The sequence below is a fragment of the Pundamilia nyererei genome, unplaced genomic scaffold, assembly GCF_000239375.1.
Source record: "Pundamilia nyererei isolate P.nyererei 1_Seehausen unplaced genomic scaffold, PunNye1.0 scaffold00078, whole genome shotgun sequence".
In the NCBI taxonomy this organism is placed as follows: Eukaryota; Metazoa; Chordata; class Actinopteri; order Cichliformes; family Cichlidae; genus Pundamilia; species Pundamilia nyererei.
The window spans coordinates 28,022-46,443 of record NW_005187479.1 but is presented as its reverse complement, the minus strand read 5'-3'; the positions used below and the strand labels follow the sequence as shown (position 1 = coordinate 46,443).

The 18,422-nt window shown below is 39.3% G+C and overlaps 2 protein-coding genes across 3 annotated transcripts in view; both read left to right on the top strand.

The window, feature by feature from the left end:
* Positions 1-11,528, top strand: part of bmal2 (basic helix-loop-helix ARNT like 2) — a 17,582-nt gene extending 6,054 nt beyond the window's left edge. The window contains exons 2-17 of one of the 2 annotated variants that reach the window (XM_005737605.1): positions 2,091-2,220; positions 2,315-2,368; positions 3,203-3,244; positions 3,407-3,564; positions 3,876-3,955; positions 4,370-4,462; positions 5,695-5,812; positions 5,884-6,033; positions 6,142-6,385; positions 6,805-6,911; positions 7,955-8,105; positions 8,213-8,283; positions 8,393-8,504; positions 8,633-8,723; positions 9,217-9,316; positions 9,439-11,528. In XM_005737605.1, coding sequence (XP_005737662.1) covers positions 2,091-2,220; positions 2,315-2,368; positions 3,203-3,244; positions 3,407-3,564; positions 3,876-3,955; positions 4,370-4,462; positions 5,695-5,812; positions 5,884-6,033; positions 6,142-6,385; positions 6,805-6,911; positions 7,955-8,105; positions 8,213-8,283; positions 8,393-8,504; positions 8,633-8,723; positions 9,217-9,316; positions 9,439-9,596 — 1,859 coding nt within the window. In that variant the 3' untranslated portion in view covers positions 9,597-11,528. The remainder of the gene's footprint in view (positions 1-2,090; positions 2,221-2,314; positions 2,369-3,202; positions 3,245-3,406; positions 3,565-3,875; positions 3,956-4,369; positions 4,463-5,694; positions 5,813-5,883; positions 6,034-6,141; positions 6,386-6,804; positions 6,912-7,954; positions 8,106-8,212; positions 8,284-8,392; positions 8,505-8,632; positions 8,724-9,216; positions 9,317-9,438) is intronic. The other variant, XM_005737606.1, reaches the window with a different exon arrangement.
* Positions 11,529-12,974: 1,446 nt separating this feature from the next.
* Positions 12,975-17,110, top strand: LOC102193384 (guanylyl cyclase inhibitory protein). Its single transcript, XM_005737719.1, has 5 exons — positions 12,975-13,045; positions 14,216-14,348; positions 16,112-16,261; positions 16,349-16,454; positions 16,968-17,110. The coding sequence occupies exons 1-5, from the start codon at positions 12,975-12,977 to the stop codon at positions 17,108-17,110; spliced, it is 603 nt and encodes a 200-aa protein (XP_005737776.1).
* The last annotated feature ends 1,312 nt before the right edge of the window (positions 17,111-18,422 follow it).

Genomic DNA, 18,422 nt, shown 5'->3' with positions numbered 1-18,422 from the left:
TCTATGCTTTCCTTTGCACAGTCATCATGCAGTTAACTGCGTGCCTTATAAATGTTTGACCAGAAGTTGGGCCTTATCATTTAAGCTATTGAGCTGGTAATGACTGAAGAATGCAAACTTACTGGGCAGGCCCGGGGTGTATGTGTGAGCAGGGTGGAACAGAGTATCCTATGACCTATTTTGATCAGACTGTTTGCCTTTATGTTCCACTCTTGCACATCTGTTCCCATTTCTCTGTTTTTGTTGTTGTTCTATAAATGAAAACACTCACTATTTAATGTTCAGTGGCAGCTGTTGCAACATTGTTGAAAGTTTAACTTAAAGTTAATGAGAAACAAGTCATTTCTCATGTTGTTGCCATTGTGTGAGCACAGGGTGTGGGGTGAGTTGGGTGCAGCAGATGCTCATTCAGGTGTTGAGTGAATGAGCAAATTAATGGGCACGTGACCTTAAGAGAGGGATTGTGGGAGTTGACAGGGGGATGCTTGTATGGCCTGATGTCCATTCAAGTACTCGCCTTCTCTGTAATCCAACAGAATCTGATGAGGAGAGCGGGATTAAAAGTTAAGCTTCAGTCAATCTGTTAACAACTCTTTGGGTCACAGACAGTGTGAAACTGTTAAAACTAGGTGCCATGGATATCAGCCACATTTTGGCTATTTCTTGCCATTGTATCAATTTCTCACACGCGTACAAACTTGAGTGCCTCTGAGGCCATGTGTACATCAGTCATGGCAGCTCATGTTATACCACAATAGATTATACAGTGTAGAGATGTAGAGCTATTAGTTAGTGGTGTCTGAACAGCTCTACTAAAGCAGTTTGTGCATTATAAGTCTCTGTTAGCACACGTTGGCCTCAGTTCAAATACATCCCTGTGGGAGCTATGATCAGGCATTAACAGCATGCTGTTTTCTCTCTGAAGGCTGGTTAATGGCCAAGTCTTTGAGCTGTAGGAACATAATGAGCTGGACTCATTAACATCTGAAGGTTCACCGGCAAATATTATTGGAAACCCACTTCACCTTTAGGGAGATGACCTTACCAATAGGATCCAGTAATTTGAAAACTGTGAGGCTTTTTTTTTTTTTTAAGCTTCATTTTTGTTATTTTGGGCTAATGTTCAAGGTGCTTGTGTTAATTTCCAGCTCCGTATTTATATTCCTGCACTTCACTAGAATAGCTTTGCATGATTCACAGTTCAAAATTATTCTCAGACATTTGATGCAGTGACCATGTGAAGCTAGTTGTTTTAGCTCCATTATTCTACTTTAAAGACAACCTTCTGCTGATTCTCTGCCTCTTGTAAATGTAACTTTTGAACAGCAGGTGGGTCTGGCTCTTTTATTTTTTTGAATATTTGCTTTTACTGGCATCATTTAAAGCCATCAGTAGCAGGGAAAATGGCTGCAATTGAGTGTTTTGCATAGTCTGAAACACGAGCTTTTGGCTTAATAAAAGTGGCTCTAAAAATAAATCCTCTCCAATAAAAATGCAACTTCTTATGTTTGAGATAACAAAGATTACCACAAGTCATGTTAGAGCAGCTACACTTGAACAACCCTTTTTCTGTGGTGTTGTCCATTGTTGTGGGGGCACCTGGCTAAGTGCATCCTTCAGTTACGACATGACATAGAATTGTTATTTGCATTGTATTCAATAGTAATGTATCATTCATTCACACATTCTTTTAAACTGCCTTTATATTTTGCCCCTGGTTGTCCACTAACTCACTTCCATAGCACTGGGCCCATCTGACAGTTTGAGAACCAGTTATTATGTCCCTATTAAATCACACAATGTATCTGTATGTGTAACTTCTGTATCAAGTATTTAAAATTGTTTTTAAAGCCAGAAGGTAGTATTGATTGATTGATCATACTTTATTCATCCCGAGGGAAATTGAGTTAAGGCTGCCAGCCGTGCCAGCGCCATTGCATATGCATATATTTGGCATCTTTATTATATATTAGCTCAGCATAAACAGGTGGAGCAATCTGTTGCAGTAGTGCATGGTTTCTTATATTGTATTGGAAAATTATATCAATTCCTCATGTTTTATGACCAGGTACACTTCTGTTGCATTTCAGATGATGTGCTGGTTGAGGAAGAACAAAGTACTTCTGTGTCTCTGCCCAGCCTGATGACCCCACCCTCAGCTGCTGGTATGTCCCTGAGCGTGGAGTTAACCCGAAAGCGCAAGGGCAGCGTGGACAACCAGTACGTATGGGACTGCTTGCTTCAGGAAAATCTAAATCTTAAGACCCACACTAATATTTGTTGTTAATACAGGCACCGCTGTTTTTCTTTCTAGGGATTCAAAATGTGTTTCAGTCCCTGATGTAGATATGGAAGATGACCAAAACAGGTACAGTTTAACTGATAAATGACACGATGTGATGCAGAGGAATGCTACATGAAGCTTTAGACCTACTTTTTAGAGATGGTAGTATTTAAACCTCAGTTTCAAGCCTAGAAAATTAGCATTCCCCAACTAGTTGTGAGCATTTGTTGGCAGTCGCTATGAAATTGTGTTGATGAGCCCTGGTCAGTGACCTCTGGTAACCACAGGTCGCTTTGGGAAAAGTGTGTATTCCCCAGCTGGATGGCAAGTGGTTGGCTGTCGCTAGAAGAAATTGGTCTCAAAGAGGTATACCATTCTGTACCAAGGACCTCCTTGTGATTGCTTTGATCGCTTGCAAATTGCTGCAGTCACCAGGACTTTGCATGGAAGACGCTGACTTGTCTGCAAACACTTGCTGACTACTCATTACTCAATACGGTACTGAAAGTGTGAAAATCCAAACTGGAAATGGAGATAGTTTGCCTTCAAAGTTTCAGTACAGATGGGTGGTTGGGTAGTGAGCATTTGCAGTTGACAAAGTAGTTGCCATTTTCTTTGCAACTGTTTTCACTCTTCACTGACCAACAGACTCAAGCAGCCACTTGCCACCTGGTTAGGAAATACTCTGCAGCAATCTGCTAGTGATCAGAGGTTGCCTGGGGGTCACTGGCTGGTTTCTAAGCCTGTGTAACTGAGGCCTTAGTATGTTACTTGCTGGTGTATTGCTTTTCATGGAATTTGTTGAGAAGAAATTTTCTGAAGTCCTAAAGGATTTTCTTCAGGTGCTAACACCTCTTTATACCTTTTTTGTATGCTTTTAATCAGCATTAAACCATTTCAGATTTGTTTTACTTGCAGGTCAGATGGAGAGGACCAACATGTCAAAGTTAAATGCTTCAGGTAGAGTATGACTTAACTGATAAAACTTTACCAGAAATGTTACAAGATCATGGGAATCTTAAAAGGCCAGCAAGTTTTGCAATATACTGCAAGTCTGTAAAGGCAAAGCAGAAAAGTTGTTTCTATTTTTGTGGCATTATTTCTGAATTCATGTGTCTGCAGGGAGCCACATAGCCAAATTGAGAAGAGGAGACGGGACAAAATGAACAATCTGATTGACAAGCTCTCAGCCATGATCCCCACCTGTAACCCCATGTCTCGTAAGCTGGACAAACTCACTGTGCTTCGAATGGCAGTGCAGCACCTCAAGTCTCTCAAAGGTACCAACTCAATGTTTTTTTTGTTTTTTTTTAATTTGTTCAATTAATCTACTCTGACTCTGTTGTTACTGGTGGTAACTGCCAGTTATTTAGATTATTGGAGTGTTACTTATATCCCTGAGCTGAGCTGTGAAAGGCTGATGGGGGATTGTCAACACAATAACTGAAGAAGGATGTTGTCAAGGATTTTCAAATTCATACCATAGGTGCATCGACTAGGAAGCTGAGCAGAACTGGCAGTCGTCGGTATTCTTTTTAATTATCATTATTTTTTATTTGTGTAACTTTGTGTAATATCTGTATATTTTCAGGTTCAGCAAGTTCTTTTTCTGAAGCCAACTATAAACCGTCATTCCTTCCTGATGAGGAGCTCAAACACCTTGTTCTCAAGGTAAATGCAGAAGTGACAAATCTAACGGTTTCTCTGGTATGAAGTGTAACCTGCAAGTCCCTTTGGGGATGTTTTAACCTTTCCTTAAAAAGCAGAACAACACTCTGTAGAGTCCACATATGCTGCAGATTATTATTTTGTTATTTTTTCAAATAACAATGCCAAGCTTCTCATCTTTTTATTTTATTTTATTATTCATGTAATTTTATTATAAAGAAAAGTCTGAACATGGCTCAAAGTTTCTGTCTTTGCAGACACACAACAGTGTAACAAAGTAGTTAAAATGTTGCCAATAAACTACATTACTACTGTTAAAAAAAAAAAAAATTTAAATAACAAACTCTTGCTATTTTTTTCTAGAACATTTCATCACTTTGGCTCCCCTTTTCTCCCCTTTGTTTCCTTATCGTGCAGGCTGCAGATGGGTTCCTGTTTGTAGTGGGCTGTGATCGTGGGAAAATAGTTTTTGTCTCAGAGTCTGTCACGAAGATATTAAATTATAGCCGGGTAAAACTTTTACATTTGTTACTGTTTCTGCAGTGTCTTTTGTTATGAAAACCTGGGACACACCAGATGGCTTTTTGTAAATAGATTTGAATCCACAACCATCAGGTGACTCTGTAGTGAGATGTTTGAGTGCACAGCATTTGTTATGTATTGTAGTACTCAATAGAAATGGAAATGTCATCTAAATCTATCGTTATGTTGGTCCTAATAGTTAGTGCACAATAGTCTGTTGCAGGACAAGTGATTACTGGAAAGATGCCATACACTCACCAGCCACTTCATTGGGTACACCATGCTAGTACCTCAGATGGATCTCTTTGTGCATTTACAACTGACTTAATTCTATATGGCACTGATTCAACAAGGTGCTGGAAACATTCTTCAGAGGTTTTGATCCATATTGATACAACATAATCACACAGTTTTTGCAGCTTTACTGGCTGCATATCCATGATGCCAATCCCCCGTTGGACCACATCCCAGTGGTGCTCTTATTGGATTGAGATCTGGTGATTGTTGAGGCCACTGAGTGAAATTATTGTCATGATTTGAGATTTGTGACACAGTGTTCTCATGTATCCAAGAAAATGTCCCTCACACCATTACAGCACCAGTTGCAGGCTCAACTGTTGACACAAGGCAGGATGGATCCATGTTTTCACGTTGTTTATGTCAGTTTCTAATCCTACCATCCAAATGTTGCAGGAGAAATAGACTCCTCAGGGCACTGGATATTTTCTCTCTTTCGGACCATAGCTTTGTAAACCATAGAAATGGCAGTTTCTGGTGAGCCCATCTGGCACCAACAACCTTCCAACATTCAGTTTCTTAAATCACCCTTTCTTCCATTGTGATGCTCAGTTTGAACTTCAGCGTGCTTTCTTGACCACCTAAATGCATCAAGTTGCTGCTGATTGATTAGCTGATGAGTTTTTAATGACCAATTGAACAGCTGTACTTAACAAAGTGGCTTTTGAGTGTATTCGTGTGCTTGTTGATAGACTATAAAATAATGATCAAAATAACACTATAGTCCTAAGCTGTCATTTAAGCCATCTGTGCTCCACACAGTGTCTGGTGTGCTCCAAGGGTCACAGTTAACCATCAGTGTTTTGGGTTTTTTGGGGGGGGGTTTTCATCATAAGGAGTAATTGCCTTAGGTCTTTTTTTTTTTATATACGCCATAGGAGCCTTGCTTAGGTCAGTTTGATGAGCTGTTTGTTTTCCTCTAGGCGGAGCTGATTGGGCAGAGCCTGTTTGATTACATACACCCAAAGGACATGGGAAAAGTGAAGGAGCAGCTGTCCGCTTCTGAATTATATCCTCGTGAACGGCTAATAGATGCTAAAAGTAAAGCAAATATTCTTGTCTCTGTTTTTGTGTGTAAGAGATTACGGTTAACGTTTCTCTCGTGTCTTTAGCCGGTCTGCAGGTTCAGGCTGACCTTCCAATCGGTGCAGCACGGTTGTGTTCGGGTGCTCGTCGTTCATTCTTCTGTCGCATGAAGTATAACAAAATTTCTATCAAAGTGGAAGAGAAGGAATCCCAGGGAAATGTCTCCAAAAAGAAAGGTGGAGATGTTACACAGCAGGTTTTATTAGGTCTAAATTCAAAAAAAGCTTTTTAATGAGTATGTTAATTGTGTTCTGCTTTTGATTTGTGTCTGCATCTGCTTTTAGAGTCGCAGAAGTACTGCACAGTCCACTGTACAGGCTACATGCGCAGCTGGCCGACCAGTCAGCTGGGAGCAGAAGGGGAGGGTGAAGTGGACAAGCAGGAAAGCTCCCACTTCAGCTGTCTAGTGGCAGTGGGACGCATCCACAACCACTCATCTCCCCAGGTTAATGGAGAAGTCCGAGTTAAACCCACAGAGTTCATCACGCGCTATGCCATGGATGGCAAGTTCACCTTTGTTGATCAAAGGTAAAACTGGGGTTTATTGTCAAAGTGTGGCAGTTGTGGTGATTTTTACTTTTAAAATAACTATTGATTTTCAATCTGGCCTAATGTTTAAAAATCCCAGAGAGTCCAGCGCACATTATTAATGTACAACTGGTTAGCATTTGTTATAAAGCTAATTGGTTAGCTTATTGGTTTTTTCTTTCCTCATTTGTAGTTCATGTCATAAATAATAGTGCTCATCAACAACTAGCTTGTGTATCTATAGCAACATAAGAAAAGTGGTAGGTAAAACATTCAGTTAACAGATTAAAAATGTTTCTGTTCTTGCTCTGTCTGAAATGTTTATGTTGTATGAATTTTTCCATTTTAAAGGAAATCTTAGTTGATGTAATAGGATGTATTTGGATCTCTCTTAATTATATTTCAATTTTCTTTGACAGAGCGACGACCATTCTAGGTTATCTTCCCCAAGAATTGCTCGGGACATCGTGCTACGAATACTTCCATCAAGATGACTTACCCCATTTAGCAGACAGACATCGAAAAGGTGCAGTTTTTATTTATGTATGGGTTTTTTTTCTCTATTTTGGATATGTTTAAAGCCATTTCCATGTTTAACAAATGGTTTCATTCTTAGGTTTAATATAGGTCAGATAAATACCTAATTAACACACAACTGCCAGGAATGTGGGTGTTTTGTTTGTTTGTTTTATTTTTAACTCCATCCTGCAGAAACTGCAGTAAAATTTTAAGTTTTTTAAATTTACAAATGATTTTAAATCAAAATTATTACAATTAATTAACAAACAAATACTAAGTAGTATATCTCCATTCATCCATTCTCCCCCACTTATCCAATTCATGGTTATGGGGGGAGGGGTGGGGGGTCAAACACATTATATTAAATTAATTACTGTAAAAGTAAAACTGACAGTTTAGCACACCATCCACACTGCTCCACCTCAGGCTGCAGCGCTTCATCTCCTCAAGCATGAAACCCATTTGACATGGCAGCTCTGCTCTGAATTTCTACTCTAGTTTTTACTCTGTTGTCCATGTGTTCACTCCGACCTGTTGTACCCCAGTATTACATTCCATTGATGCAGAACGCGTCAATCCTTTATGCAACTATATATAAATCCATTTTACAAAATGCCATGAAATTAGCTGATGGTTTTAGTATAAGTCAGGCTTGACCAACTTTAGGCCTCGAGGGCCGGTGCCCTGCAGGTTCTAGATCTCACCCTGGGTCTACACACCTGAATCAGATGATTTGTTCATTACCAGGCCTCTGGAGAAGTTCAAGACATGTTGAAGAGGTAATTTAGCCATTTTAAATGAGCTGTGATGGATTAAGGACACATCTAAAACCTGCAGGACACTGGCCGTTGAGGCCTGATTTTGGACACCACTGGTTTAAGTTATCTGATTTTAAAAGCAAGGGGATCAATATGTCCCTGTTGGCGGTTCTAGTGTTATTAAATGTCTGTATTTTGTGATCACTGATGTACTTTTAGGTTACAGCGTTATCTAAAGATTCTGTTTTCTAGTGTTTCTCTGACTTGTCCTCTTGCTGTTTTTCTTCCACAGTGCTGCGGAGTAAAGAAAAAATAGAGACAAACTGCTACAAATTCAAAACAAAATACGGCTCTTTTGTCACTCTGCAAAGTCAGTGGTTTAGTTTTGTAAATCCGTGGACCAAAGAACTAGAATATATTGTGTCAACTAACACAGTCATCTCGTGAGTATATGGTTCAGTGGATTTGTACATTTGCTTATGTATCTGTGAGTGCGTCTGTATATATGTGTGTTAGTTTGAATTTTTCTCTTTGCTCATCCTATGACCAGATATGATCCCAGTCGAGCAGGTCGGTCAGGAAATAAATCTGAACAGTCGAGCAATCCCAAGGCTTCTGAAGGTCTTTATAAAATTATTCTATCAACACATTATTTGGTTGTAGGGGGCCTTCCCCCCCCCCCCTTTCACTTATTTAACTCTTCTGTTCTGTCTTATTTTTTCCCTGTCAGACTGTAAAAAGTCCCCTCCTATTATACCGGGCATTTCCAGCACACCTGGGACTATGATATATGCCGGAAGCATAGGAACCCAGATTGCCAATGAGCTACTGGATTTCAACAGGTATGTACTGGATATAATTACTTTAAAAACACACAAGTCCAGCATCGGCATCTATGCTCTGGTTACTTGGTGTTGTTGTAGATGAAGGATACTGCTGTTTTAAGTTGTTCTGTGTGGGTTTCCTTTAGGACAAACTCATCACCTTCCAGTGGTAACGTCAGTCCCTTCAGTCTGCCACAGGACAAGTCCCCACAAATTCACAATCAAATCAGCAACAGCGTGAGTCATGCCGGCTGTTTATCCAATCAATCCAATCAACTTCATGCATCCTTGATGCATGAAGGAGCATTTCCACAGGTCCTTCTTCCCTGCAGCTGTCAGACTGTACAATCAAAACTGCTCCCAACAAACATAGAGGTTTACATCAGCGCTGTAACTTGCACTATTTTATCAACCGATTCACACTATAACCAGGGTTTGCCTCTTATCTGTATTTAATTTTATTTAATTTAATAACGGTACAGTACTCTGTTTTTGGTAACCATTGTCCTTGATGTAAATATGTAAAAACTGTGTATGTTTCTGTTCTGTGTCTTGTGTACTGTTTGTTTGTATATGTGTCTTTCTTGCTGCCGTTACACCCAGATTTCCCCTTGTGGGACTATTAAAGGATTATTCTATTCTATTCTGGCTCACATAAAACATTTTTAGAAGCTGAACTATGTCTAAGATGTGATGTGAGGGTTATAGTGTGCTCCCTTTTGGTCTTCAGGTCCCAAATGGAGAAACATCAGACATGGAAATACCAGGAAAGTCCAGCTCAGAGAGTGAGCCTCAAGGTGCTGCATTCTCAGGAGGAGAGACTCTTATGGGTACTTCCACTCATCGTGTCTATAAACTTTGTTATAATAAACTGAGTCACTTGCTGTATTTATTTCTTCCCTATTGCAACCTGGTAACTTTTCCTTTTTGTTTTCACTCCACCTTACCCCAGGAGAAAATTCCCAGTTGGATTTGGAGAGCGTGGTTGGACCAGGCCTGAATAGCCTCAGCAGTGATGAAGCAGCTATGGCAGTGATCTGGAGCCTTTTGGAGACGGACACAAACTTGGGAGAAGCTGTGGACTTTGAAGAGATGCACTGGTCCTTATAGAATCTGCATTACAGTGTGAAACGGCACGCTGGAAAACACCCGGATCCTCATTTTGATGATGGCAGAAACTGCTTGAAGCTTACTCAAAGGAGCAGCATTCTGTTTTTGTTTTTTGTTTTTTTTTGTTTTGTTTTGTTAAAATTTAATATATTAGTTACTCTTCTCCACATAAGCTGTCTAGTTTTTGGGTGGCTGCTCAAACAGGAGCAGAATTGGCGACATTAAGGGACACCTGCTTTCCCTCTTCAGAAAGAGGATGTGCCTCTTAAACGTTGCAGCTGCCCACCCACTCACCTTGAAACCCTGTTCCTCTCCTCCCTGCTTTCTTAAATCTGCCGTCAGCCTCAGAAAGGTTGAAGAAGCCGTGAACGCACAGAAGAGTGATATGATGTACATCATGATGGCTCTGGATCCTTGCTTCTATTTCTCTCCACCTACATTTAAACAAAGGTTGGGAGTGGTGACGCAAAAAACAATTGCACTGAATTGATTTCTTTTTTCTTTTGTTTTTAAAGTTGTAATTTCATTAGGTACTGTATGCTTGACTAAAATGCAAGAGGACACCCTAAAAAACTGGCCAAGCTTTGCAACCCTTCCCTCAGGATCCAAAACGGTGGGTTTAAAGCTTACCGTGGCAGACCACACTTCCATAACCTCTACTCTCTTTGAGAGTCACCTAAAGACGTGGCGCTCTGAGATTTTCTCTTGTCAGTATCTGAACATTTTTCTCACAAACGGTGTAGTAACCTCTTCTCTTGTATGCTAACATATGTCGCTGTTTATATGTGGGGTCGATATGATATCAAACACCATGTCTTCAGGCCACATGTGTCTTAAAGGGATAGGTTGCATAAAAAGCCTCAGAATTTACTAGTTCCACCTTCAAAAAATTTTAGTTGATGAGCTGCCAGTTTTGATGGCTGGTCATTTATGAGCACTACAGTACAACTTCATGCAAATCAGAAGGGCACTTTAGAAGTGCTGATATTAAGGGTTGGTAGTGATGGCTGAAGAGCGAACCCATTTCACATCTTCTCAGTACGTGTTTGAGACTGATGCGAGTCAGGGAGTTATCAGCTTTTAAGATTTTACACACTTCCCTGCATACTGTACAAGTAGTATCAGTACTTGTTCACCTCTGAATCTTTGTTCTTATTGTTGTCTCTATAGTCGTGCAGGTAAGCCATACCTTCTATCGTTTCTTCTTTTTATGCACTGACAGTCTGAGAACATGTTTATGTGCTTGTTATGTGGCACACAGGGTTGAAATGGATATGTTTGTTAAGGGATTGTGCTATGCAGAAGTGTCATTCCAAACTTTTTTCCCCCCCTCCCCTTTATTTCCTCTTGTGTAATAGCCACGTGCATGCCTCCTGAGTGTAGAACATTTGCAGAGCTGTGGTGTGACATTTGTGAGAACTTGAATGGTCCACGGAGCAGTATGGATCCCATTGCCATTTACCTCATGTAGAGTTTAGGATTGGCCATGCTTTCAGTTGCACATTCTAGCTTTTTACTAAAGTAATGAAACCTCTGATAGCCATGATTTGATGATCTATTTGTTAGTGATCCACTGCTGAGCGTGGCCATGAGTGGCTCTTAGTTATGGAGTTACCAAAGTGTTGTCGTATGCTAAATTAAAGGGTGTCGGCTTGAGATCCTGGTGAGACCAGATAATGTAGAAATTTACTTTATAGGTCCATTAAAGTAAAGTTATTGCATTTGGCTGTTTTTTTTTTTTTTTTTTTTTTGTTCTTTGTTTTTATAAGAAATTTAACAACTTGAGTATATACATCCCCTGTTATAAGTTACTTAAAAATAAATCCTCTATGTCTAAACATTTAGTGATTACACATTCTTTTAACTGAAATCTTTAACTTTAAGGAGATTTTTTTAAATTAAAACATGAACTACTGAAATCCAGCAAAATCATTTGGTTTGTGGCACATGGATTTTTATACCGTGTGTGTGTGTGTGTGTGTGTGTGTGCGTGCGTGCGTGTGAGATATACCAGTTGTCCACATATACCAGTGTTGTCCACTGAGCTTTCGGGGTCAAAAAGGCTGCACGTCTATGTGTTATCTTCACATAATCGTTATAATGAAACGGTGCAGTCTTAAAAAAAAGTTCCTGTTTGCTTCTTGGGAATACTTTTTTCCCCCTCATTTCTTGAAGGCCACGTCAAGATTTTTCAACAAGAACTCGTATTTCGAGGCTGGAAAAGCTTGTTGTGGATCATGCAGAAAATAGTCTGTTATATCTAATGCTTGAATTTTTAAGGAGCCGGTTGATGGAGCAGCTGAACTCTCAAGAGGACTCCTCCTTACTTGTGTCCGGTCTGAAGTGCCTTTGGACACAAAATGAACCTCTACTGCTTTTTGGAAACGGTCTCCGACGTGGCGCCTCTGCAGACTTTAAAAGGAGGGCTGAAACGTATCACTGAATAAGCTTGATGAAACGTGGCATGCTGTGCACATCAGAGATGAAACTGGAGCTGCACGTAGTTGCATCAGTGCTCTCTTTGTAACCGAACATGTAGAGCTATGAAGCTGTGCCATAGATGCAGACTGGTCCTTTTGAAAGGCAAAAAGTCAGTATTTTTTTTCATCGTGTGTATTGTGGATGTCATTGCATTCTTGTGAACGCCACTTTCCCAGAAAACTAACGCATCAGCTTATGTGGTTTATTAGTGATGAACCTTTTTAAAGAGGTGTATGTTTTGCTTCTGTCTGTTCAGAATAAAATAGTTTTTGTAAGGTAGGGAATGTTTTATTTCATGTCCGTGTCTGTGTGTAGCTGCATGTTGCTTTGGTTTTACTGATTTAATTTTTAAAAACAATTGCATTATTTGAAATGGAAAGTCGAGACTTGAGCGCCAGTTGCTCCACCAGAGGCAGGACCTGAACTCTTGGGGTTATATTTTCCAGGCTATTTGCCAGTTTGCTACTGCCGCTGTCCATACTGGTTTCTGCCACAAGTTTAGTCATGTTCGATATTCGGGCTCCAGACGATGTTGTCTGATGGATTATTGTTGCTATTATCAACATGTCTGGGCCGTCTTCCCAGGTTGTGAATAAATATTAGTTTACTGAAACTTCAGCTGAAACTTTGGTTGATTATTTATTTTTAAATGATTTCTTGGCTCTGATAGAAACACCCTTCAGTCTGCAGTTGCATGGCCCTTGGTGATGTGCACTGTCTTGAGTAATTACATTGTTCTCTTTGTCCCCCCACCTCCCCTCATGTGAGGAGATTAGCTCAGAGTAATTTGTCAGATGTGATAAGGCAGTCCTGGAGCAACTAAGAAAGCATAGCGTAAGCTGGGATTTCTGCAAAGTAAAGTCAGTGGTGAGTGCGGAGCTGCTTTGTCTTTACAGTATGGGCCAAGCCGCTGTCCAGACTTGTGGAAGAAGCAAGTCCTATGTTACAGAGCTGTATGAATGGTTCAGGTAAGCTTTTGAATTTGTCTTAAATTTTTACAGGAAGTTGAAAACAGATGCAGATTTTCTTTAGCCTTAAATTTATTATTACGTTCATGCCCAGAACGGAACAGACATGGCATGGTGGTGCAGTGGTTAGTACTGAAGACTCAAAGCAAGTTGGTTCTTTGTTTGAACCTGCTAGCTGGGTGGAGCCTTTCTGTGTGGAGGTTGCATGGTTTCCCTGTTCCTGCGTGGGTTCTTTTTAGGTAATCCAGCTTTCTCTCACAGTCCCAAGATGTCCTTGTTAGGTGAAGTCCTGAAACCAGATTGACCATGGGTGTAAATATAAGCTGAGTGATTGCCTCTGCGTTGCCCTGAGTTAGACTGGGCGACCTGTCCATGTTTTATCCAGCTGCTCAACACAGGGGTGAAAATGAATGAATTATAGAACAACTTAAAGAGATTTTTTTGTTCAAAACAATCCTTGCACATCTATTATCCTGGACTTCAATTCATTCTCTGACTGAAACAAGCAGTTTTGCCTCCTGAGCCAACTTTGCTTTGATTGGCTGCCCCTCCAAACAACAGGTATAAACAGCAGCTGAATGGGAGCTTTTGACCACATTAGGAAATCTGCTCTCACTGATATCATCCAGAGACAAGAGTATTACAAAAATCTGAAATGTAGTTTTTAGAGCAATCTGGCGCTCATTGTAATTACTTGCACATATGCTAATTTCATTGTTAAATAATGTTTGAGCATATTTAAAATAAGCATCCATCAGCGCGAGAGTGTACTTGAATTTGGGATCAATACATTTATTTTTACTCTTATTGATTTTAGCATTGTAGGAATTTCCAGTGTATTTAGCCAGATTAGAATTTGTTGTTTTTGCAGGCAAATCTGCAAAACTAACAGCATCAGCAACAAAGTAAAGTATTATCTCCTGTGGACTGATCAGCTTCACTCTGCCATGATGTCATTTGGCCTAATTATCTTGGCACTTGTGCCGCACTCTGTAAATAAGCTTTCAAACACATGTAATCCACACAGGTTGGGGATGGGTTGACCTTAATTCCACTGATTCTCAATTTAAGACACATTTTCTCTCAAATCAGACCCCTCTCTCAAACTCCCCTTGTTTTCCAAATCCTTTGGTGTATTAAAACACAAACTGTTGTTTTTATCTGTGGCAGAAAGTTTGTTATCGAGTGTCCAAGTGGGCTAATCGCTCTTCACGAGTTTCAAAGGCATTTCTGTGATGGAACTGTGGGCAGTGAGTCAGCAGAGTATGCAGAACAGATTTTCCGCACGCTCGACAGCAATGGGGTAAGCATGACTCTATAGAGTAGGTCTATACAGTACAGGAGTCTTGAAAAAGTATTGAGTCACCACTCACTTCTTTATATTTTTGCCTCCATGAAATCCAGAATTGCAAAGTTTTAACCTCCTAAGACTTTAACTCTTTCATGGCATGCATTTTTAATTTCTCTTTGCTATTTGGGCTGATTGGGACCTGATGAATGTAAAAACAGTGAATTATGTGATTTTTTTTTTTTACCTAATTTTTGTTTCTAAGAAAAATGAGATCCACATATGAGGACATTGGCTTTAAATTTCAATAGAACAGTGGCAGTATAATATCCCTGTAAGTGGATATCAGGCCCTTGTAGAGCAAAATGTAGTATTCTGGTCTAAAACAACCCAAAATGTGATATCCACATATGTGGAACGCCAGGTCCTAGGAGGTTAAAGTAAACCTGAGTAATAATTATCCAGGTCTTCCAAAAAAGTATTCATAGAAAAACACACTTTTTTTTCACTCTTTGTGCTTGAAATATTTTAGAGGAATTATTTTTTTCACTTAACACTGAATCATTCAGGCAATAAAAGGGCACCTAATTCAAGGGATGAACCAGTGTTGTCTTCACATAAGTTTAACGAATAGCCCATTTAAAATTGTATCTGTAGGAAGCCTGTGAGCCAGTCTCAAGAGTACATAATTTGTTCCAATATCTTTGGATTCAAAGAGATTCAAGATTCAAAGCGTTTATTGTCATTTAATCTATGAAAAGTGCCAAAAATTAGATATTTTGACAGGCATAAATTTGTGGTAGTTTTGCTCAGAGATGCATCTGGGCCTTCAGTTGATCCATGTATTAGATTATCATGCTGAAGCTTAACCTCCTAGGACCTGGTGTCCACAAATGTGGACATCACATTTTGGGTTATTTAGACATAAATACTCAATTTTGCTCTACAAGTGCCTGATATCCACTTACGAGGACATTATACTGCTACTGTTCTATCGAAACGAATATCCTCATATGTGGCTTTCATTTTTCTTAGAAACAAAAATTTGGTAAAAAAAAAAAAATCTGGCAATTCTTTGTTTTTACATTCATCAGGTCCCAATCAGCCCAAATATCAAAGAGAAACTAAAAGCGCATGCCGTGGAAGAGTTCAGGTCTTTGGAGGTTAAAGAGAAATGGTCTCGTGGAAGGGTGTCTGTGAAGAAACCATTCATATAGAATGGAAACTGGAAGAAAAGGCTGAGGAATGAAAATTACACAAGATCTGGACTGAAAATCAGCTAAAACAGGTCTGGTGGCGAGATGAATCCAAATGTGAAATGTTTAAATGATTGTCAGAATGTAGGGGTCATGTCAGGGGATGGGTACAACAGTGAGTGTGTAGAGCCATTTTCTAAAACGCAATGGAGGCTCTGTAGGGGGCGGCCAGTGGTGGTGGGGATCTTGTCAAAATTGATTAAATTAAGAGTGCAAAGATTACAATCAAATTTTGATCCATCATACAATACCATCTGGAAAGACACTAATTAGCAACAGCTTCGTTTCTCAGCATGATGGTGATCCCAAACACACTGCCAGTGAATTAAAGGCGTATCTGTGAGATCATCTTGACAGAACTGAACAAAAGGCAGCAAACATCCAAAAATCTTTGAATGTCCTTCAGAAATAGTTCTCCAGGCATATTGAAGACAACTAAAAGAAAGGACATGCTTTCATAGTCATGCATCACAAAACTGAAACAAAACATTAACTGTGTGGTGCTTTTTTTTTTTTTTTCAGGATGGGGTGGTTGACTTCAGAGAGTATGTCATGGCCATCAGCATGCTTATTGAAGGTTCAGCTGTTGAGAAACTGCGCTGGTCATTCAAGCTCTATGACAAAGACCGAGACGGAGCCATCACAAAGGAGGAAATGCTGGAGATCATGCAGGTGTGCAGGCTCTGTGTCGTGGTATATAAAACAGAAGATGTGCCAGATGTTGCAGTTCGACTGATGTGCGTTTCTTTGTTCGGACAGGCTGTTTATAAGATGAACGTGGCTGCTGGTTTAACCAAACCGAACCCACTTACAGCTGAAGAATGCACCAGCAGGATATTTGTGAGATTAGATAAAGACAATAACGGTGAGGAAAGGTGGCGACTTTTCCCTCCTTTTTGCGTGTAATCATACTGCAATGTTATTTCTATGTGTATCAAAGTTGATTATATATGTTTCTATAGAAAAGGCAAACAATCCAATTAAAAATAAATAAATAAATCCACCACTAAAATGTGGTTTGTTTTTAAAAGTATCTTTAGTAACAACTTTAAACAATAAAAACATCCTTGAAGCCTATTAATGCATCTAATTGAAGACAAAACAGTAGCATGTTTGATGCTGATTAAAAATAACAAAATGCAAATGGATTGCTCAACCCACAAAATAAGTAAGAGGCAAAAATGTTAATCTAAAAGATATGATTTGCTCTTTTCCATTTTGATATAATTAAAGACAACCATATACAGAGGCATATTTTACTGACGGTGGTTCCCCAAATTTAGCCCCAAAACTTTCCATTCACTAGTATCAACCCTCACAGACATATTATTAACAGTCAGTCCGGTGGTGTTTGTCTAATCGGTGCCCGTCCTTGCAGCAATCATCAGTCTGGAAGAGTTCATAGAGGGAGCGCTGGATGACAATTGGATCAGAGAGATGCTGGAATGTGACCCGAGCACCGTGAAGGTGGGGAGGCCGCTGAAGAGGGACACCGCTTTGGAAAACCCACGGTTAATTTGAAGTGGTTCACTATTTAGGCACACTGGACCAGCCCGTGTTTGGGCTAAAAATTCAAGGAATTAAATTCTATCTTCATCTATTGTATAACTTTGTCGTAGCTGCTTTAGAGTGCTGTAACATTTGGAGCTTATTTTATCAAGCTTCCACAAGATGAAATGCCATGTTTGTGTTTTTATGTATTGCTCTGTTCTGGGTTATTAATATTCCTCAAACATACCAGATTTTAGAAAAAGTATAAATTTACATATGTAAATCCATAATGTACACATGACACATGTGAGTGAAAAAAGAAAAAAAAGAACTGTTATATTATTATTCTGCACTTGTGGACAGATTAACTTGCACAAAGTAATGGACCCTAATAACATTATCAGAATCAGAATCAGAAAGGGTTTTATTGCCAAATGTTGAGCAGGTTTACAACATTAGGAAATTGCTGCGGTGCTTAGTGCAAACATACTGTCATAAACGCTTAAATAGATATAAAAATAAAAATAAGAATAAGAATTAAAAGTGCTAAGTAGATAGATATATACATGAGTGCAGGTGGTGATCAAAGTTAAGAAGCTCTTCTCTGGTGTAAGAATATCCAGAGGAGTGCCCAGACACAGAAGTTATGCACAAAAACAAAACAGAAAGAAGACATCTCCACTAATGAGGCCTCACCAATGGGTATTCATGCTACATCAAAGTAATTGGGTAATAGACTAACAAAAATTAAAGAAAAGTTACTATTTTTTCACTACTACATTATTTATTTATTTTTACAGTAGATATATAGTGTTAAAACGTTTTCTGTGGAAAAAAAAACCATTTTAAACATGTATTTTTGAAATTACAGGACAGTAAATGACCAATGTGATTTTTAAAAAATGTAATTTTTACACATCTATTTCTTAAAATTTACGCTCGGAGAATCATGCTATTATTATTTTATTTTATTCTACTTTATTTATGTATTTATTTATTTTTTTTCGTCACTGACGCGTTTACACCACTTGGTGTCGCCTGTACTTCTTTAAAGCTCACTAGCCACAAAAGTAAGGCTTCCAAGAATTTAAGGAATACGTCTCTTCCCCGATCCAGGAAAACATGGGAAATTTCACTTTTGCGTTACTTAGCTCGACGGACCGCTGTGTGTGAAAGCCGCTGTTGGTTGTGACTATTCCTACATCAAGAAGACAATAAAAATGTTTTTTTGTTTTTTTTCAAACAGTTTCTGGTTTCTCTGAATCATTTCCCGTACCGGAGATGACTGAATCTCCCGCAGAAAACTCACAGCTCCTATGTTAGGCACGTTACAGTGAACGCA

Excerpts from the sequence above, each read along its gene's own strand:
- LOC102193384 (XM_005737719.1), top strand. The coding sequence starts at position 12,975 with ATGGGCCAAGCCGCTGTCCAGACTTGTGGAAGAAGCAAGTCCTATGTT. Across the intron at positions 13,046-14,215 it reads GAGCTGTATGAATGGTTCAG|AAAGTTTGTTATCGAGTGTC; the intron begins GTAAGCTTTTGA and ends TATCTGTGGCAG. Across the intron at positions 14,349-16,111 it reads GCACGCTCGACAGCAATGGG|GATGGGGTGGTTGACTTCAG; the intron begins GTAAGCATGACT and ends TTTTTTTTTCAG.